This window comes from Chrysemys picta, chromosome 1 (assembly GCF_011386835.1).
Source record: "Chrysemys picta bellii isolate R12L10 chromosome 1, ASM1138683v2, whole genome shotgun sequence".
Taxonomy (NCBI): Eukaryota; Metazoa; Chordata; order Testudines; family Emydidae; genus Chrysemys; species Chrysemys picta.
In genome coordinates this window covers 52376706-52396653 of record NC_088791.1, presented here as the reverse complement: position 1 = coordinate 52396653, position 19948 = coordinate 52376706, and the positions used below count along the sequence as shown (strand labels likewise).

At 39.6% G+C, this 19948-nt stretch overlaps 1 protein-coding gene across 4 annotated transcripts in view; it reads right to left on the bottom strand.

The window, feature by feature from the left end:
- IMMP2L (inner mitochondrial membrane peptidase subunit 2) overlaps positions 1 to 19948 on the bottom strand; it is an 841928-nt gene that overhangs the window by 253250 nt on the left and 568730 nt on the right. For all 4 annotated transcript variants that reach the window (XM_065556733.1, XM_005310785.5, XM_065556729.1 and 1 more), the window contains one exon: positions 16168 to 16233. In XM_065556733.1, the coding sequence (XP_065412805.1) occupies positions 16168 to 16233 (66 nt within the window). The remainder of the gene's footprint in view (positions 1 to 16167; positions 16234 to 19948) is intronic.

The following is a 19948-nucleotide window of genomic DNA, read 5'->3' as shown; positions in this document are numbered from 1 at the left end:
TTTCAAAACCTTATTAGTTCTGCTAGTGTGAACCATTCAGATCTCATTTCAATATCACTTTGCTGTGCAAAACTATAGAGGCAGTTTTTGTAATGAACAATTTACAATTAATATTTTTCCCAACATATATTTGCCAGTTTTACATAATAGCAAACACAATCACTTCAAAGTTTAAAAATTAAAACATGGGTAATTATTGTTTACATCTGACAAACAATGCTGTAATGTATGCGCCTGTACTAAATAGGCTAGACAAAGTGTAATTTTAATGAGACAAAAACAACAAATAGGGAATTTCAATACCTTTCCACTGTATTTTTTTAAAAAAGGTAGCAAAACCCCTATCAGTCTGTATATAATTCTATATTCCCCCTTTTCAAGTATTTACATAATGGAGAAAATTTTAAAATATAACTGAATAAAATCTTTAAAGCAGTTGACTTTTTGTGGTGTACCATAGGCCACATCCTACTTTCCCAAGGAAAATCTTGCAAGAGGATAAAAACTCAGCATAACAGTACTGGAATAAATTGGCAAAACTCTGGTGACATAAACTATGTTGGTTTATACCAGCTGAGAATGTGACCCTTTGAGTTTGAACTTGTGGAATTTTTGCTTAATTTTCCCATCATGGAAAACAGAGGGACTCAGAGAGTCAAAAGAGGTTGTGGATTGCAAATCCAAAGCAGAGGACAATGAGAAGGTTACTCACCCGATGTAGTTACTGAGGTTCTTTGAGATGTTTGTCCCTGTGGGTGCTCCACTTTAGGTGATTGCATGCCCCTCCACTTGTAATAGTAGCATTGCCTGGTTGAGTCACATGTGCACTGTCCCCGTCTCGAGCCACCTCAGGCAGTTACATAGTGCTGTGCAACCAACCCCTCCCCGCACCCTGTGGTTCCTTCTCTACCACAAAGTATCTAGTGTGAAAACTCCAAAGTAGAGGGGAGGAGGGAGGATAGTGGAGCACTCACAGGGACAACCATCTCGAAGAACCTCAGTTACTGCACAGGGTGAGTAACCTTCTCTTCTTCTTCGAGGAGTGTCCCTGTGGGTGCTCCACTTTAGGCGACTGTAGAGCAGTAGCTCTCAGTGGAAGGGAGGGGCTTCAGAGTTGCAGTCGTGGTGGATGATAAAACTGTAAGCCTGAATAAAGCATCTGATGATGAATGCTGCTCTATGGCATAATGTTGTGTGAATGTATGGGCTGACGCCCGGATTGCTGCTTTGCAGATGTACAAAATGAGGACATTGTTAAAGAAGGCTATCGAAGAAGATAGTGATCTGGTGGAGTGTGTGCGAGTCCCTGGTGGGGTTGTAACTATTGTTGATGATAACAACAGTGAATGCAGCCAGAGATCCATTAAAACAGCCTCTGTTTAGATATGGCATCTTCTTTGACCGTTCCATGATCGAAAGGAATAATTTTGGTGACTTTCTGAAAGTCTTTGTTCTCTCAATGTAAAAGACTAACGCCCTTTGGACATCTAGGGTGTGGAGTGCTGCTTCTCGTTTATTCCCATGGGGATCTGGAAAGAACAATGGGAGATGAATGGGCAGATTCAGATGGAATGAGGAGGCAACTTTAGGTAAGAAATTGGGATGTGGTCTTAAGGTAATTTTGTTTTTGAAGCATGTTGTGTATGGGGGGTTGTGCAATGAGGGCTCCCAGTTCCCAGACCCGGTGGATGTGCTGGTGATGAGTAAGGCCACCTTCATCAAAAGGTGGAGTAGTGAACACATTGCTAATGGGTCAAATGAGGGTTCGATAAGACCTTGTAACACCAGATTGAGGTCCCATGATGGAGTAGAGGGTCATATTTTGGGGTTAATGTTACAAAGGTCCCTGAGAAAACTCTTGGTGATTGTGTGATCGAAGATTGAGAACTCATCCACCTTGTGATGGAATGCTGTGATAGCAGTGAGGTATATCCTGACCGAGCTACTGGAGAGGCCCGATTTCTTAAGTTTCAATATATAGTCCAGTAACAGGGGTAGAGGAGAGGAAACCACCATGATTTGTCTATTTTTGCACCATGTATTGAATCACCTCCATTTGTGCAGGTATGTATGTTACATAGATGGTCTGCAACTGTTTAAAAGAATGCCCCTTACTTCTTCTGTACAGGTCATTTTGATTTCTCAGAGCCACGGAGTAGCCACTCCTTGAAGTGGAGTCTTGTCAGGTTTAAGTGGTGGACCACGTCCTGAGAGAGGAGATGAGGTAGAAGAGGAAGAGTGCTTGGTGGGCACATGGGCATCTTTAGGAGGTAAGGAAACCACATTTGCCAGGGCCACATGGTGGCTATCAAGATGACTCTGGAGTTGTCTGTTCTTGTAAAAGCAGCAAAGAGTCCTGTGGCACCTTATAGACTAACAGACGTATTGGAGTATGAGCTTTCGTGGGTGAATACCCACTTCATCGGATGATCTTGTGTATGACCCACGATAGAAGAGGGGTTGAAAGGAAGGTGTACATTAGGGGTCCATCCCATTTGATGAGAAAAGCATTGCCCAGGGAACAGTGTCCCGATCTCGCTATGGAGCAGAAGTGTGGGCACTTGGTGTTTTGGGTCATTGCAAAAAGGTCTATAGTTGGGAAACTCCACTGTTTGAATATGCTCTATAGTACTTCAGTGTTTATTTTCCATTCTTGGTCCTGGGAAATTTTTCTGCTAAGTGCATCTGCAGCGGTGTTTTGGCCTCCTGGTAGGTTGAAGGCTGAGATATCGATGTTGTGACTGATGCACCAATTCAATAGTAGCATGACTTTCATGCACAGGGAGTGTGACCATGCCCTAACCCCTTGCCGGTTTATATAAAACATGCAAGTGACATTGTCTGAGCAAATATTTATAGTTCTGTCCTTGATCATAGTTAGTTCCCTCTCCTGGTATTGACACCTCCTCATCAATTATTGGGAGTGGACTACATCCACCCTGATTGAATTGGCCCTGTCAGCACTGGTTCTCCACTTGTAAGGTAACTCCCTTATCTTCATGTATCAGTATAATAATGCCTGCATCTGTAATTTTCACTCCATGCATCTGAAGTGGGTTTTTTAGTCACCTAAAGTGGCGCACCCACAGAGATACCCCTTGAAGAAGAACCTGTAGTTTCCAGAATAAGCTGCTGCAGAGTCTGCCCTTCTGTGCTGCTCTCCTAGCCCATCATCCACCTGGCAGTATGACCCCTTTAGGAGCTATGCAGCCATTAGAGCTTCACATGCTTACACTCTATAAAGAATCAAATGAGAAAAAGTGCAGAAGGAGCATTATTGCTGTCCAAAAAGGAGTAACAAGCAGGAGGATTTACTTATGTATAGTGCTCATTTTGTTCCCTTTGATTTGTAAAAATACCAAAGGCCTGAACCTGCACCATTCGAGTTAATGGGAGTTTTGCCTTGGATACACTGGGAGCAGGAGCAAGCCTTAAACACAACTAAATCCCAGAATTTCAAGCTTGTCTCCGATCAGGTATAGACAGTACCCTAAAACTTGCATTTATCAACTTTAAGGAGAATGCATGGTTTTGTGATTAATGCACTGGGATAAAGAAGGAAGAGATCTGGGTTCAACTAATAGCTGTGCCACAGACTTTCTGTATGACCTCAGGCAAGTGACACAATCTCTCTGTACTTGAGCTCTCCATCTATCAAACTACTTCTACTTCCTTTCTCCTATGCTTTGTCTTTCTTTTCTATTTAGATGCTGCAATGAAATTCATGCAGGTAAACCTTCTGTGCTCACATAGAGCCCCATTGACTTCAATGGGACTGTTTATGTGCTTAAAGTTAAGCATATGTCTGAGTGTTCACAGGTTTGAGTCTTTATACTCTAAGCTTTTCAGGGCTGTGGCTTACTCTGTACCTATACAGTGCACAGCACTACGGAACCCTGATCTTGGCTGAGGGGGTCTAAGCACTACTGTAATAATAATAAATGATGATAACTTTGACCATTAATACAGTCACTGCAATATTTGTGATAATCCCCCCACCCCATTTCAATTGGCAATTCTTAGATAAAGGAAACACCCAGAACTTCCGAAAAACCAGGCCATCTTTTATTTAGCTGCCTAAATAAGGCTATTGAAGCCTAGCTTTAGGCACCTAGGCTTGAAAATTTTTGTCTGTTGCAGAGATTATAATAAATGAAATAATATAAGTTGTGAAATGAAAACAAGTAGATTAATATGGTTATTAATTATTAAATAACTAGTTTTCAAACGTTCATGCATTTTACTGACTTGCTACTTATCTTTTGTGTATCTTTTTTTTTCATGAAGACAATCTTTTTGAGCCTCCCATTGAGATTATTAGTCTCATGTGTTGTTTCTAAACCCTGACATCTTGGCACTACATCAACTTTCATTGAAAAACAAAGATGTTTTTTGGAAAGAAAAGCTCTACAAATGATTGCATGCCCAGGTTTTCTCAAAGAGATCATGACAAAACTTCTTTACCTGTCTGACTCTCTAACAAAGAAAGCACTACACCAAAAATGGTTAAGGTGTCTGAAAACCAACACCAGATCAGGTGCAACTGGTATTTCCCTCCCCACAACTTCCCAACAAGAAATCAATTATATGCTTTTTGGCACAGATTCTGGTCCCTGCCCCGCCACACCACACCAGAAAAGAGAACCACAGTGCCCTGTGATACAGCTATTCCGTTCTGCACGGCAACCCATAAGTAGCTGTAGGGAAACTGCTGTAAGTTGTATGCCCCAGGGCTGCTGTAATGTACAGCAGGGATTGCACTAGCCCCTAGTACAGCCAGAGTCTGGGTGGCCAAAGCCACTTTTTTGCCCCCTCGCCTCCTGAATCACACTTTGTGGTGTTCTTGTCCTTTGGTAGTTTCTGACAGGGAAATATGAGCTTATGGATTTTTTTAAAATTAACTGCAATATCTTTCTCCAGATTCCATGCAATATTTACTAACACATTGGCAGTGTGGTACTATACACCATTATTGCTAACAATATTTTATTGAATATTTGAGAGAAATGTTTGAAGAGAAAGAATTATGTTATTACTTCATCCACATACTGGTGTATACTGTGCAAAGAACTGTACAGTGCTTTAGCCATATGATTTCCATATAAAGTCAGCAGGAATGCTACGCCTAAAAGTTTACATATCTTTTAAAAAGTTTTCTCCACCATCATCATTAATAACAATAGTAGATTAGAATTATTTTTGTAGACCACAGTTCATAACTTTGTAATCTTAAAAGAGATGCTGTCATTGAGTTCAGTGAACTGCTTCTTTAAATGTAAACGTCTCTCTCTCCCCTTGTTGCAGGATCAACTGTGAGGCAGATGCCATTTGTGTTTCAGTGCTGATACAGGATGCTACCGAGTCAGTCACTTTATGTTCTCTCTTTCACAGAAACTTTATATTTATTCTTTGTTTGCGCTCCTAGTTCTATTCCGAATAGCAACTCTGTAAAAATAGTGTTGTTGGGGTATCATGTTTATTGTTTCTCAGTGGTTTCTATTTCAAACATTCTCATTTCACAAACAAGAGGATGTTTTACTAGAAGCCAAGCCTACACATTTTATATGAGGAGAGGTTTACAAAAATCAAATGCAAAGCAATCACATTGTGACGTTGCACCCCATAAGACTTTATGGAAATATGCTTATACATGTATATATGACATAACTAGAATATGTTTTATGCTACATATGCCATGTAACATGTCTCTGTAAAGGTTATGATCTACTGAATCTATTCATCCTATTTGTATGCATGTGTCATTTTTGTGTTCGAAGTTATGAATATTGACTGTGTACTTGCTTGATTTCTGAGTAGCCTTAGTAAAGCATTTGGTCAGCTTCTTGAGAAAGGAATGTGCAAATTAAGTGCCCAGTCAAGAAGCACGTAACAGACAATGGATCTTGGAAGGCTCCAATCCAAATAAGAAGTCTACTTGAGGTCGTTCAAGGTAGCATGTGAACCCTGGCTTCTACCTGTAAGTTCTGAGTCATGCATGGACATGTGACTTGCCCATGTGACTCCAAAACTCCATCTTGTAGCTGGGATTCTACACAGGGGGAGGGAAGGGTGTCCACCCACAAAAGAAAACCCCTGGGAGACTCCTCCATTTTGTCTTCAGCTGGCTCAAGAGATAGCCTCTCCACCCCCAAGGATACCTGAAAGAAACTGGAACAAAGGACAGTAACTACAGGGGGTGTGAATGATTGCTGGACCCAGACTAGAAGGAGACTAGCCTGTAAAAGGAAACTTTCTGGAACACTGCTGAGGGTGAGGTTTTATCTGTATTCAGTTTTCTTACTGTATTAAACAAAGACTTATGGGTTTTATTTTATTTTACTTGGTAATTCACTTTGTTTTTTAAATATTAAATATATGGAGATACACCTATCTCATAGAACTGGAAGGGACCAGAAAAGGTCATTGAGTCCAGTCCCCTGCCTTCACTAGCAGGACCAAGTATTGATTTTGCCCCAGATCCCTAAGTGACCCCCTCAAGGACTGAGCTCACAACCCTGGGTTTAGCAGGCCAATGCTCAAACCACTGAGCTATCCCGCCCCCACATCTGTTCTAGCAGTTACTACTTGGAACCACTTAAATCCTACTTTTCGTATTTAATACAATCACTTTTTACTTATTAATTAACCCAGAGTATGTACATGGAGGAGCAAACTGCTGTGCATGTCTCTCTATCAGTGTTATAGAGCGTGAACAATTTATGAGTTTACCCTGTAAAATGCATTTATTTGGGGTTTGGACCCCATTGGGAGTTGAGGATCTGAGTGTTAAAGACAGGAACCCTTCTTAAACTGCTTTCAATTAAGCCTATAGCTGTTAGGGGATGTGGTTCAGACCTCAGTCTGGGTTTGCAGTAGGCTAGCGGGTCTGGCTTAAACCAGGCAAGGCACTGAAGTCCCAAGCTGCCACGGCAGGAAAGCAGGGGCAGTTATAGTCTTGGCACATCAGTTGGCAGTTCCCAAAGGAGTTTCTGTGATCCAACCCATCACACACATCTCTTCTGGATCCTTCACAATAGATCTGAGTAAATCAAAATTTTGGAAGGTCAAGCTTTGTTGACTGACTTTGGTTTCTGAGCCAAGAGGCCAACTGATCTTTTGAAGCTAACTGTACACACAGGAAAACTAAACAAACTCTCACAAGCATTGCCAGAATACTTCTCCAGCTTACTGATACTGTACCAATACATATTCATATCATTTTCATTTATAGAAATGGGATGCAATCATGCAAGGCCTCCATGTATGGAAATCACATTGAAATCGATGGAAATTCCATGCCAGAGGGCTTTCAGGATTGTCTCAGTGCTGAAGACTCATGACCAAGCATTATAAGTTAAGTCTGTTTGAAGTTTATATTGACTTGACAAATCCCATCAGTACCTACAAATTAGTGTTGACAAGCATATTGCGTAAGCCTTAACTGGGATGTTTCCTAAAGTTCCAATTAAAACTATGGTGAACTACAGGTAGAAGACAAAGTGGTTACACCACAAACTTTTAATTTAAGGTGAAATTTCACTATAAATATATATTACACACACAAAAATCCCTAAATTAATAGAACAGTATTAAGGTTGCAGTGTCAAGCTCTCAAAAGTTAGGAAGTGCCAGAATTAAGGTTGTCCAAGCCATCTTATTAATGTTCTTTAACATAGTGTGTGTGAGACAGAGAGAAAATTCTTAAGATTTTTTTTAAAGCAAACAAAATAAAAACATAAATTCCACCATGTGGCATTATACTGATACCTACATGAGTCATAAGCAGGTTTGGAACTTGTAGGTCCACCACAGAGACCTCTGCCACTTGAGCTAATGGAGTAACTGATAGCGATAGTAAGTTATCATCCTCTCTGTGGACCAGAACTAGAGGGGGATGGGACACTTTGCCAGTAGGTTTCACAGATATTTGCTGATAGAAGGAAAGGTGAGACTCAGCATTCTTGGGTTTTATTCTAGGCTCTAGAGGGGAGTGTGTTCTAGTGGACTCAGACTATTCTGTCCCATAGCCTCCATCCTCTCTTTGTCCCAGTCCTGTCTCTTCCTCGTTCCTGATTCCTTGTCCCAGTTCCATTCTTCTCACCTAGCTGTCCCAGTCTCTCCTAGTGGCTCTTCTTCCAGTCTCAGCCCCCCTCATATCCTTCCCTAGCTCCCAGTCCCCCTTGCACACCCAGTCCCAGTCTCCCCCCACCATAACTCCCAGCTTTCCTCTTTCCTCCACCAACCTCCAGTCACAGTCTCACTCTCACCACAAGCTTTGTCCCAATCTACTTCCCCACCCCCTCCAGTAGGTCCACATCTTGTCACCTCTGAATTCAAATCAGGGAGCTTCCTCCTCTATGATGCCTGATGCCAAGAGGGAGGTCATTGAGAGCACAGGAGAGACAATCTTTGTACTCTTCAGGTGCCTGGACCCAGCTCAGCCCATAGCACCACAGTTCTGCAATTGAAGGGAAAATCCAGCCCTGAGTATGCAGATACCCAGCATGTAAAATTTCAGCACATATGGCTTATAATAGGAGGTGTCAAGCAACCTTAATAGGTGGTACTACCATCTGCCTCCCACCCCATAATTAGTGCTAGAGATACAATCCCTAAGAGACGCAGTCACTTCTCATACAACCACCCAAAGCTTCTGTTATTTGCACTTAGTTTGAATAGATAGATAAAGGAAGAAGCAACAGCAAGAAACACTTGAAAAATACATTGATCTCATGTTGAAATATTCAGGATTCTGAACCTTGACCTCTAATAATCTAATACTAACCCTGGACACAAGTTTGTTTGTTTTTAATACAGCCTTCCTGGGGTGGGGGCAGAGGGTCCATTTCCAGTCTATCACTAGAGCTAAATATCAAACTATGGTCTAAGACAAGTAGATTCATAACATCAGATTATGGCAATGGCCATAAAAAAGCAGTACAGTAGGTTATTAAATAGCCATCGTTTTAAGTTTTACTAGTAAAAACCCAATTTTGGTACAGTTTTTCTTCTCATAAAACTTCATTATTTCTGGGACTGTACATAGCATGACTCAACCATCTGTGATAGATTATTATAGATTTTTTGTATCTTCAATAGCACATTTAAGATAAATTGTTTTTAAAATGTTTAATTTCTAGGGATTCAATGTGTTTTCTAATACCAGCACTTATTTTTAATAAATTAGATAGTATTGACTTTTTGTAACGTAGCCCCTCTCTTGGAAGAATTATCATTTAAATAGTCTACAGTGGTATTTTTTTTTTTTTATGATTTCCTTCCTACAGAGTGAATTCTGCTGTGAATTCATGGAAGACAAATAAAGTCTCATCTATGGGATGTGTGCTGTGTGAGATTTGCACACTGTCCAGCAATGCTATTAGTGTTGACCTATAACATCTCTCTAGGGCTGAAAGGTGATTTTCTGCCTGTTCTTTGAAATCTCCCAACGAAGAATTGCTGCTAACTGCTGAAAGTCAAATTGTCTGTGATGGGCTGGTGATGTGGACTACACTATGCTGGGAATTTAAAAGACACCACCTAACTCACTTCATTGGGACTGCCAGCTAGACTGGAACCAAGGTCTCAGAAGTGAAATGCCAGGATTTTTTATTCACTGAGTTAGCAGTATTTTCAGTCCCTAACAGCAGGTTTTAAAGGATGAAAAAATGTGTAGTCTATTATTTTTGACTACATGGAAAATCTACAAAACAAAGTCCCAGTGGTTCCAGTGCTGGTCTTTCCTCTGTTGTGGTCTGCCAAAATTACAACTGAACCCTATATATTTTAAAGTGTGAATTTATTATTTTATATTTACTCTTTGCTTTTACACATGAAAAAAGCAAAACTAGCCTTTTTATGAGCAGAGGTCATAACAAATTAATATAAAAAAAAACTGTAAAGAAACCTTTTCTATAGAAGTAATGGCTTTGTCTAAATATTACTTTCATTGTCTGCAGTACTCAAGACAAGATATAATAAAAAGCTAGCTACACTTGTTTTGGTTAATGGCATGAAATACACAGCATTTATGACAACATATTCTGAAAGATAGGTCAACATACTTTTGTATAATCTATTCAGAACAAGCTAGATACAAATACGTTGCTGTTCCATGACAGTTATTTTAAAGGCAGATAGCTTTTTAGATAATATCATATTTAAATGAAGCAGGATGCTGTATTTCTTTACACTGGTAACATAATCCAGTATTTATGTCAATTTGTATCACCATATGTTGTATTTGTTGTATCTGATAACAGTGTGATTTAAGACCTCAGCTAAGCATTTTTCATCATTTCTGTTGTGTGTGTAACATTTTTCACAGCATTATTCTGAGTTTGCTATTTCCCTTTCCCATGTTAACACTAAAACTACATTAAATATTGCACTCCCCATTATTACAATATGCAGCAGTGATACCCTTCATTAAGAATAGGTTGGGATTAGAGCAGTGCATATAATTGTTTTTTTTTCAATTTGCAGGCAATCAGTAAAAATTGTATTGAAATTTTTTTTTTGGTGAATTTAAAAAAAACATTTTGTGTTGAACAAAATATTTCAATTCACCCAAACTAAATGTGAGCTTTTAAATCATTAAAAAAAAATTAAAAGTCAAATTGAAGAAAACTTTAAAACAAAGTTATTTTGAATCAAATTCTTGAAATGTTTTGGTTTTAAAAAGTGTAAACAAAAGTTTAGATATTTTCAATAGCTATTTTTAAGGGTACTTTTCAACTGAAACAATTCAGTGAATTCAACATGAATTCACAAAATGTTTTGGTTGACCTGAATCTGCATTTTTCTCCAAAAAATGTTCTGGTAGAAAAATTTTGCTCACCTCTAATTGGGACCGCTATTTGTTCAGTTCCAGAGATTATTACACTTTGGGAAATTTAGGCAGGGGGTCTGATACTTATAAAAAGAGGAAAAAAGCTGGGCGGGACTTAACAGTAGCTGTTCTTCCTTGAAAATCACTCTGCACCTTCACATTCATGGGATATGGAGGCTTTATTGTCAAGCTGCGGAACGGCTTTGAAAAGTCTTGTCTGCTGGGGAGTGCACAAGGGTGAAATAATTGCCTTGCTCTCTGTGAGAAAGTGCACCTCCCAACCACCTCAGTTACTTCTCTGAAATCACAGGGTCCTGGGAAGGTGGGTGAGTAGCATGAACAGTTACTGGTAAATAACCTCTTTCTTCTTACAGGGCCTTCCCCCTTGTGGGAAATTGATTAAAGTGAATTTCCAATCGTGATTATGTCTGCTAGAAGGGTGCATGAGCTTAGTACTTCAAGGTAACTCTATTCTGTCTGTGGTCCAAAAGGACAAGTCACCATCTCAGCTTCATGCCTACTGTGGTCTTAGATTTCCACCTATCTCAATGCAGAGCTCTCACTCTCACCAAATGAAGCATGTCATCAATACCCTAGATGCAAATAAAGTGCTCTGTTTTTCCATAGAAAAGATCAAGTCCTTTAGAAAATCTAACAGGTTATTCAGAGCATATGAGGAGAGATTCCTGGGAGAACCCATTACCAAACAGACTTTCATACTGGATTAGGAGATGTATAGAACATTGTTACAATTTAGCTAGGAAACCAGTACTTCCTGGTTTAAAATCCATGCCGTGAGAGCCACTGCAACATCAGCGGCCTGCCTTAGGCATGTTCCCTTGGTGAAAGTGTCCAAAGTAGCAGCGTGGAATTCAGTGCACACTTTCACCAGGCATTACTCTTTGGACTTAGCATCATGCTCAGTTTGGGAAAGCGGTGCTACAGTCCATATTTTGCTAAGAACTCCTTGCCCATCATCCACCTGGTGAAGCACTGCTTGCTAATCTCCCACTAGTTCTAATCCCTGACAAAGCCTCTCTTATCACTGCCATTACTGAAATAACAAACCAATTGATTCAGTCATCCAACACCAATTTTTTTCTGACACTTCCTATAATATAAACCAATATTATTTCTGCCCTCACCAATAAGCAATTGATGCAGACAAGATCCCCACACCATGCAGATCCTCACTACAACTGATACTGGCCACATGCAGAACCACACACACACTTACTCATACCTGTTACAAAACTGCTCACATTTGACAGACTGCACACACACTACAGACCCTCCTCATATCCAAAGCTCCACATAAATCCACACACACGCCCTCACACAGACTTCCAGCCACAATCAATATACACACTCACACAAACCTCCTCAACTGATATTACAACACCACACACAATTAATACAAACACAGCCTCCTCCCCCACATCCCACAATTGACTTACCGCCCAAAGACCCCCTCAACAATTGATACACCACACACAGGTCTCCTCACAACTGATATGCACATGCACCCTAAGGCCTGGGAGATCTCCACCCCTCAGGCTGAGTGAGGAGTGGAGAAGGCAGGAGCTGCCATTCTGTAGCCTAATTGTTGCTGGCACAATTCCAGTGCTGTGATTTCAAGAAGAAAAGGAGAGGGAGCACTGGGTTGTTCCATATGTTGACGGAACAACTGTCCTTCAGCACATGGAGCAGCTCTGATTAATCAGTGAAGTGACAGGCGTGGGAAACAATGAAAGTGCCAGTGTGGCATCTGGGCACAAACCATCTGTTTCCAAGCCCTGCATACTAGACCTCTAAGACAATAACAAGTTTTGTCCCTACCAAAAGAGTGCATGACCAATTAATTTTCAAAAGCAAGTTTTCTAAACAACTGTGGACAGCACCTCTACCATACCTCCTATAAACTACTTTAAAAGATGGTTCAAAGTATAGGTAAATCTGAAGAACAGCAAAATTCTTCCTAGGTACAGTAGGGGTAATTTTTCTGTTACCTGAAGTGCTTGAGACTTCCAAACATTTTCACTGCAATTATTCAATGAACTAAGCAGAGGATGAATTTAGTTCTCATGAATATATTTTGTGCATATTCCAATTTATGTTTAGTTTAACTCATAATATCATTTCATGCTGGCCAGATAATTTGATACAACATATTAATGAATACATAAACATAGTATATTGGGTTGATACAATACTAACTTTATTTTGCTTCTGAAAAATACTTGTCTTCAAATTCATCAACTGGAAAGGAAAATGTCTGATTGTGTTTTTGTCACATATCTTAGGCTACCAAATTTGCTGAGAATTGCTGTCGGTTTACCTGTTTTAATCACATATCTCCTTTTAATACCATAACAGAAAATAATCAATAAAAGAACTCAAATTTTAGGGGAAAAATTGTCACTTATATAAACCTGTATTTATATTCTGTATGCATTTCTAGTCTCAACCGTTAAAGGGAAAATGTTGTAAATTTTTCAAAGATCTGTTCCAATGGTACAAAATGTGTATAGGCAAGTTATAAAATGTAAGTATTTTTCTGAGGATGGTTCTAACCAGAAATTAACCAAAATAGTTCAAGAACCATTCAATATTGGAAGGCACTTGAGGTTTGTATATATTTATCATTATGGGTGGGATTTTTCAAAAGTATCTCTGGGAACTGGATGACTAATTTCCTTAGATGTTTTTGAAACTCTCTCCTCCCCCGCCCTCCCACATGAACTCTAGAACCCCAATGTAAAATGTTAATATTATAAAATAATAAGTAGGATCATTTGGAATTGATTTATTTTCCTATCCATTTTCAACAACATTCCTATGGAAATGAATGAGGGACCACTAAATTGGTTGTTAATCTTTCCCTTTTAGCATCAACACTTATATATTGCCAAATGGCACAGAAAGAAGCCATTGTGTGAAGACAGATTGCTATAGAAGACGTCACTCGGTGCTGCTGTTTCACATAGCCTTCCAAGTATTAGGTTTTGGGCATGTAAGCAAACTTTCAGACTTGGGAAGACATATTATGCTGTTGTTAATTTGTAACTTTTTATTATGCAAGGTTTGAGTATAGGCAATGGTCCCTGGAGAGTGAGTTATATGAGCAGCATCAGGCTTTGTGGTCCACCTTAGTCTCAAAGTAGAATAAATTCTTGAAGCAAGTTGTTCCCTGGGAACTGGACATTGGTTTTGGGCTGACAGTCTAGATTTCTCCTCCAATGAGAAGCCAGTTTGCAAGTCCTCATGCATCTGTGAATGCTTTGCATAGGAGCAAAGCTGGTGCCAGAAGGAGTAACAACATTGTGCATGCTAATCAAGAAGACAGAGGTACGAATACTTAGATTTGTGTCAATAACTGCGTCTATACAAAGGGGTATTGGGCTTCAGCTCTTTGGAAATGTACCCTTTATTATCTATTATATATTTAGAAGACCAGTACACTGAGCTAAATGTAGTAATAATAAAAATAACTATCAGTGTACTCAAGGGTCTCTCTGAAATTCTAAATATATTGAACAAAGTTCTCTGCTGGCGTTAACTTCACTGAAGTTAATGGAATTAATGCCAGCACAGAATTTGTCCGGTTGCAAATGCATATATTTACCATACCCACAGATCTGTTGTGAGTCATTGCGACTCTTGTGACAAAGTGGGTGCGTCAATGGCCAAGTGGCCTTAAGGTTCAAATAAATAAGAACATACGAACGGCCATACTGGGTCAGACCAAAAGTCCATCTAGCCCAGTATCCTGTCTTCTGACAGTAGCCAATGCCAAGTGCTTCAGAGGGAATGAACAGAACAGGCAATCATCAAGTGAACCATCCCCTGTTGCCCATTTCCAGCTTCTGGCAGTCAGAGGCTAGGGACACCATCCCTGTCCATCTGGCCAATAGCCACTGATGGACCTATCTTCAAGAATTAATTTAATTCTTTTTTAAACCGTGATATAGTCTTTGCCTTCACAACATCTTCTAGCAAAGAGTTTCATAGGTTGACTGTGTGTTGTGTGAAGAAATACTTCCTTTTGTTTGTTTTAAACCTGCTGCCTATTAATTTCATTTGGTGACTTCTAGTTCTTGTGTTATGAGACGGAGTAAGCAACACTTCCCTATTTACTTTCTCCATTTAGGTCTATAAAATCATGACCGGTGTGAAATCAAACCTGTTGATAGCCAGTCTCCTCCAGAGCCATATTAAACAATAGGCCCACCAGATTTAAGAATAAGTAACAGGATTTTGTGAGTGCCTTTTTGTTGTATTTTTTTAACTTTTGCTTGGTTTGGTTTTTGTTGGAGGGGGGGAGTGGAAAGACAGGTGAGTGTGTTGAATGGGCAACAACAGCAGTAAGAGATACAGGTGAAGAGGAAACAGAAGAACAGCTGATTAACCAGCATGCACTTAGCAGTTTCAGCTGTGCTGACCACTCTAGAGGTAGAACTCCAAATGCCAATTGCAGCACACAGTAGAAGAGTGACCTTTTGGCTGGGGTAGGGGAGTCATACAGCCAGGTAATGAGAGCCAACTCTATGCAAAAGAAGTGGTTGTAACGGACTGAGAACACTACAGCCTTTGATCTCTGAGCAAAGCAGGGACAATGCTGACTTCCTCTGCAAAGCACTTGGAGAACTACTGATGAAAAGTGCTACATAAGAGCAGAGCATTATCATTATTGAGGGTTTAAAAATGTGTGGGAAATGCACACACTTTTAGGCATCATCTCATAAGCTTGATCCTTAATTTTTCTTAGTCCTAGAAAGGCCTAGTTCCCAGGACACTCAAAACCTAGAAACAGAGCTCTATTCTTATATAAACCCTCCTGATACAGTGTTTTCTTCTCCTGATTCTTCTATGAGCTCTTCAGAGCTCAATTCTTCTATAAACCCTCCTGATACAGTGTTTTGCTGTAAGAGTCCTGTATATTCCCCCAAAAACCTTGCAATGAGGATAGATATCTGTGAGAACTATTGTATTCAGTGTGTGAACTTTATACCTGCCAACTACTGTATAAATATTATCAGACCTACCAGAAAGACTGTGCTCATGTATAAAAATTCCTTTGCAATTGCCTGGCATAAATTTGCAATGGGGGAATCAAATAATGTAGACGGTGAGCAGGATTTGCACCTGCATAATCTTCATAAGGTTACCTTTGTGTAACATTTCTTATCTCATTAAAAAAGATTGACACTGACATCCCTGTTAAGAATATATAGCAAGAAAATACTAGAAAGTTGCCATCTAAGATACTCATTCAAAATTTACTGAAAAGCCACAGTGTTCCTATAAGAAGTCAGATTAAGGCTCAAAATACTTACTTGACAATGTCTCCTTCAAGAGCAATCACTCGTTTAATGATCTTCTGTTCAGGGTTTTTAGGAGACCTGGGAAAGGGATAAGGTTACACAGTCAGTAATGTGCCTGTTGTTTTAAGAAAATGAAAAGAAATTCAACAAAGAAATAGGCACTATTAAAGTCATTATGGGATTCCATGTTCTCCCTGATATGGCATCAATCATGACGTTCCAGCTAAAGTGAAGCCACAGCTACCATTCTTATTTCAAACTATCATGAAAAACTGGGGCTAAAATATCAGCTGAATGCAAAGTCTAAGATAATCAACACTCTTTTTATAGCAGAAGAAATGGGGAAGACACTTGACACTGATGAAATTAGAATGTCCCATTAGTGATGATGTGGGAACCTTTGCAAATAAATTCATACATTTAAACCTGAATTTTCCATCAAACTTTAATAGTATAGTGTATTTAAATATTCATGTCATTCATTCATTTTGAAAAAACTCAAAATGAGATTAATATTTATCATACTAATTGAGGCAAATCTTGCATAGGCAAACAAAGAAGGAGTTTAGAAAAACAGGTAGAATTTTCTAAAAGTTTCAGCTTTATACAAAGCGTCCTAATGTATCAAGTGTTAGTTAAAGAATTTTTCTCATACAACACTATGTTGAGTGTGATACAGTTGCACACTTAAGCATTCAATAATAAGCCTGCTTATACAACCTGAATTCTACACCCTTCTGCATATACATTAAGATATACAATCATACTACTACTTAAATATGCAGTATAATATTAAAAACATTTCTATAACCTCACATGTGCGCATCATGTATCTTTTTGTGATATACTCAGACTTCCCCAGTTTTTGACTTGGAAATACTTAACTGCACAAACAATATAATTTTTCCATGTTCTCTTACTATAGGTTTTCATTTGTTTGCTTTAAAGAAAGGCCATCAGGTAGCCCATGCTTTTGATTTTCTCCTGGCACTGACTGAGGTTCTTACTTTAGACTCCTAGCTTAGCCAGCTTGTTAGAAATGTCATTACAGAGCTCTGCATCACAGTTCCTGCTCCTGACATCCCCTAGGCCCTGCTAGCCTCACTCCAGAAATCCACCAGTGTCTTGGTGTCAGCCTCTGGGCAGCTGGCAGCATGCTGCAATTATGTCTTCTTCTTAGGGCACATTCTTCAACGGCAAAGCTAAGATGAGTTTGGATGGGAAACTCACCAGAGATGAGCTCAGTCACATATACTGGATGCCACATGAAACTAGGGGGACAGAACATTAAGGAGGCTTATTTGCAGTGGTAGATGACTTACGATTAAGGTTACATCTCTACCCCGATATAATGCGACCCGACATAACACGAATTCGGATATAACGTGGTAAAGCAGTGCTCCGGGAAGGAAGGGCTGCGCACTCCGGCAGATCAAAGCAAGTTCGATATAATGTGGTTTCACCTATAACACAGTAAGATTTTTTGGCTCCCGAGGACAGCATTATATCGAAGTAGAGGTGTATTTTTATGTCACGGAGGTCATGGAAGTCACGGAATCTCTGACTTTCGGAGACCTCCGTGACATTCTCTGCTTTGGCCTCAGGGACTGCAGGACTCTGGAACTGTCAGCCAGTTGGGCCCTGTAGGGTTCCAGTGACAGGTGATAGCAGCGACAAGAAACAGGGGCCCCTTGCAAGGTTCTAGCAACAGGTGACAGACTCCTGAGGGGGCCCTCCTCAGGGTTCCAGCAATGAGCGACAGCCTTGGGTGAAGAGGTGGGGAGGGAGGCACCTCGGGTGAGTAGTTGGGGATGTCCCATTTTCTCTTTGGGAAATATGTTCACCCTGCAGCTCCCAGCCACCGTGAGTGGCGGGGGGCCTCCCTGCAGTTTCCAGCTGTCATGGGCAAAAGGGGAACCCTACAGCTTCCAGCCATCATGTGGCAGGGGAAACTATTGAGTCGCAGCAGCAAAAGTCACAGACAGGTTACGGCTTCTGTGAATTTTTGTTTATTGCCTGAACATGTCGTAATTTTACTAAAAATAACCATGACAAAATCTTAGCCTTACTTATGGTTAGGAAACAGGCAAGAAAGGGCTTGGATGATTATGGGAGACACTGGAGAACTGGTGCCCCAAGACTGTTGTGTTACAGTACTTATCTGCAACCCTAAAAACACAACAGGTCAAATTAGGTCTGCCCTATACCCCTGGTCATGCTAACTCATGTTACTACTCCATACACATGATGGAATTTTGTTTGGAGGCAGGGATCAAGTTATGAACAATAATACTATACTTCTTATAGTGAAGACAAGCCCAAGGAAGGAAATATCAGCTTAGGGACTGATGCAGATTCAAATCCACAGTCCCAGTCTGCATAAGAGAGACCAAATTGCTGAGGGGCCCAGTCCAGAGTCTCAGAAAGAAAGGGATCAAAGCAGAGAGACATCTGCGCAGCACAGATAAAGAATTTATAATCCCTATGTGGGAAGGATTCCTATGATCAAAGGATGTTTCTTCCAGAGCAATATGTGGCCATGGCAGTTCGAACCTGGTGAGGCCATAATTTCAAATGTGATAATTTAGTCATTATTAGTCATTTACTGTATAAAGTCATTTAATGTGACTCTTCTTTGAAGTACCCTTCCCCCAAGCTAACTCAACTCATTTCTTAAATTTATCTTTACCATTCTGAGAATAGAGATGGTTTTTCTGACCCCTTTGCATGTCATTCTTGGGAGGAACCCACCAAGTTTTAGATGCCCATGTGGTTCTAGTAGTTGGTGCACCAACAGTACTTGTCACTGCTACCATCACTAGCATATTTCTATGTGCCACGGCTCACTTGGGATCAGGCCTAAGAGAAGAGTTATTACTTTTACCCATTAGAGTTACTGTAAATTAAAGCAGTTCAGTAAAATTTCACAGGTAATTTATTTCATCTCTTATTCATTTAAGCTAAGTATGAACTTGTACTCCTGTAAAGTGTATTTTAACCAATGGGAAATAGTAATACATAATGTATGTGCTAACGTGTGTGTTTGCTAAAGACTGAATAAAAACAGCCATCAAATTTTAAGTCTGCCCTTTCAAAATTCTATCTCACACATTACTTTTAAAGGTTCTTTTGAATTCCCCTCACAAGCATTTCTGTTTGATTAGCACGTACATTTTGTAATGTAATTACTGACCTCTGTGTTAATTTGCACCCACTCAGCAATAATTGTAATGACCTTGAATAAACATCATTCTAAATCAGAGGTAAGAACATTCATTCTCAAAGTGGTCACTTTTCTGCCAGTAAGGACACATTAAAAAAACTGATTTATCAAAGAGGCTTTCAAGAAACCCTTATACATCACTATTATAAATCATGAATGTTTTGTAACATCTTAAACTAGAAAAGATATAGTAATATAAAATAAGTATTATATTCATATTTCGATTAGAATTCATTTAAATGGCAAAAACAAATGTAAGACAAATGAGAACTGGACTTAACAGGATGCAAAAAATATAGATACTGCTACACAAGGGATTTTCAGTTGGCTAAAGATAAAATATAATAGACCATAGATGAGAGAGAATATTCTAAGGTCACAGTTTTCCACTGAGGTTAGTGTAATTGCAAAGGTTCACCTGAAAGGTGCTCAATGAAGGTTAGGAACCTTAACTGGCTATGGAAGGCATATAAAGAGAAAATATGTAGGCAATTTCTGGTTTCAGAATCTTTCTTATTGAATGTTACTGAATATTTTAGCCAGTCTCTGGCTTCAGATCTGGTCAAAAAG